Source organism: Miscanthus floridulus, unplaced genomic scaffold (genome assembly GCF_019320115.1).
Source record: "Miscanthus floridulus cultivar M001 unplaced genomic scaffold, ASM1932011v1 fs_106_3, whole genome shotgun sequence".
NCBI lineage: Eukaryota > Viridiplantae > Streptophyta > Magnoliopsida > Poales > Poaceae > Miscanthus > Miscanthus floridulus.
The window spans coordinates 1-1,531 of NW_027096187.1; the positions used below are offsets into that span (position 1 = coordinate 1).

At 40.2% G+C, this 1,531-nt stretch overlaps 1 protein-coding gene across 1 annotated transcript; it reads right to left on the reverse strand.

Moving 5' to 3' along the window:
• Positions 1-6: 6 nt before the first annotated feature.
• LOC136530316 (uncharacterized) lies at positions 7-1,492 on the reverse strand. The gene is made up of 4 exons (XM_066523083.1): positions 1,381-1,492; positions 1,201-1,291; positions 910-990; positions 7-784 (listed from the first exon to the last, which is right to left on the reverse strand). Exons 3-4 carry the CDS (start codon positions 944-946, stop codon positions 141-143), a joined length of 681 nt encoding a protein of 226 aa, XP_066379180.1. The 5' UTR covers positions 947-990; positions 1,201-1,291; positions 1,381-1,492; the 3' UTR covers positions 7-140.
• Between the last annotated feature and the right edge of the window lie 39 nt (positions 1,493-1,531).

A 1,531-nucleotide genomic window follows, 5' to 3' on the forward strand; every position in this document is an offset into this window, starting at 1 on the left:
TTGGTTCCATAATCTTGATTTCATTGTTCTTGACTGGGGAAATGGTGCTCGGAATCAAAGGACTTATGTTAGCATCTGCAGTGTCTAACGCTGGAGTGGAGCCACTTGAAATACTCTCCTGTTTATGAACTTGTCCTTCCCTATCCTCCGTCCGCAGCTCCGTCCACGCCTCCACCTTGTCCTGGCATGTTACAGGCACGAAGATTTCTAGCTTTGATGTTTAGACACTTAATTTTCTCTAACAGTGCCACATTCTTCTTGATGACAGGTTGCTTCTCAAGTGCATCTGAATGGTTACCTTTGACCTTTCCAAGTATGTGATGAGGTAGACACTTTATTTTCTCTAACAGAGCCACATCCTTCTTGATGACAGGTTGCTTCTCAAGTGCATCTGAATGGTTATCTTTGACCTTTTCAAGTATGAGATGAGGTAAACTTTTGACAAAAGTATCAGCAAGCACATGAGCATAACAGGAATCATTGTTTTCTGGGTGATAAACCCCATGTGGACCATGCCTTTCTTCTCCCCCCTGGTTCAGAACAGATTGACCATCATGAGTAAATGGTTCAACAGGGAAGCTGACAGTCTTGTCTGCAGGCTTGCACGGACCATATGATACCACTCCTCCAAGACGAATTCCATTCCTGTCAGGAGGGTGATCAGGAGGAGGATGCCAGTAATCAATACATGGAGGAGGCATACATATATCAGGAGTTTGTGTAGCATGTAGTTGAGCCTGTTCTGGTTCCCAAGAGAAATTTGCAGTAGAAACAGGATCACCTCCTGACAAAACAAATATATCTCATCATATGGAAAGGAAAGTAAAACTGTATGAAAGAAAATTCTATGATAACCTAAGTTATGAAATATAAAAAGAATGGGTGAGAATCAGTGAACAAGGTGTGTACCAGTTAACGGGATCTTTCTTCGTTCATCTCGTGCCATGATAACAACAGAGCTAAAAGATGGTCGCCCTTGAAAACAATGGCCTGCAAATGAGAAGGCACTAAGTGTAAAGAACATATGTTGTAGGTTTATTAAATAAACTATATGGAACTGACAAAGCATTTAGCACCACTAACATAAATTTATCAAGAGTACAGTTTATTGTTGGGCAAAATTATGGTTTTAGATATGTAACTGCATAAACAACTATGAACAGACTTTAGGCAAGATAATCTGGTGGTACATGTAGACACCTTGTTGACCATTTGACTGAGAGTTCTTGGAATCAAGTACTGGGAAATCATCTGCACATATGGTAAACCCCTTTCTGTGTGATGTAGGCCTCTGCATTGGCAAAATATATTATTGGATTATACATGACTTCTATATGTGTTCAGTTAGCTGATAACATGAATACCATATGGAATGCATACCTTTTTGGCAATAGTCCTTAATGGGGCGCTTTCAGAACATCCAAGAAAGAAATTTGAGAATGTGCAGATTTCCAGGTTCCTGATCTTAACTTTGTGCTTTAAGGACGGCTTATCGCAGTTACAGAATCATGTGAAGTTAGACCACAAGCAA

Bases quoted from the DNA above. Each gene is read 5' to 3' on its own strand.
- LOC136530316 (XM_066523083.1), bottom strand. From the start codon at position 946: ATGGCACGAGATGAACGAAGAAAGATCCCGTTAACTG. The intron at 785-909 runs GTACACACCTTG...TTGTTTTGTCAG, and splicing joins AAGAAAGATCCCGTTAACTG to GAGGTGATCCTGTTTCTACT.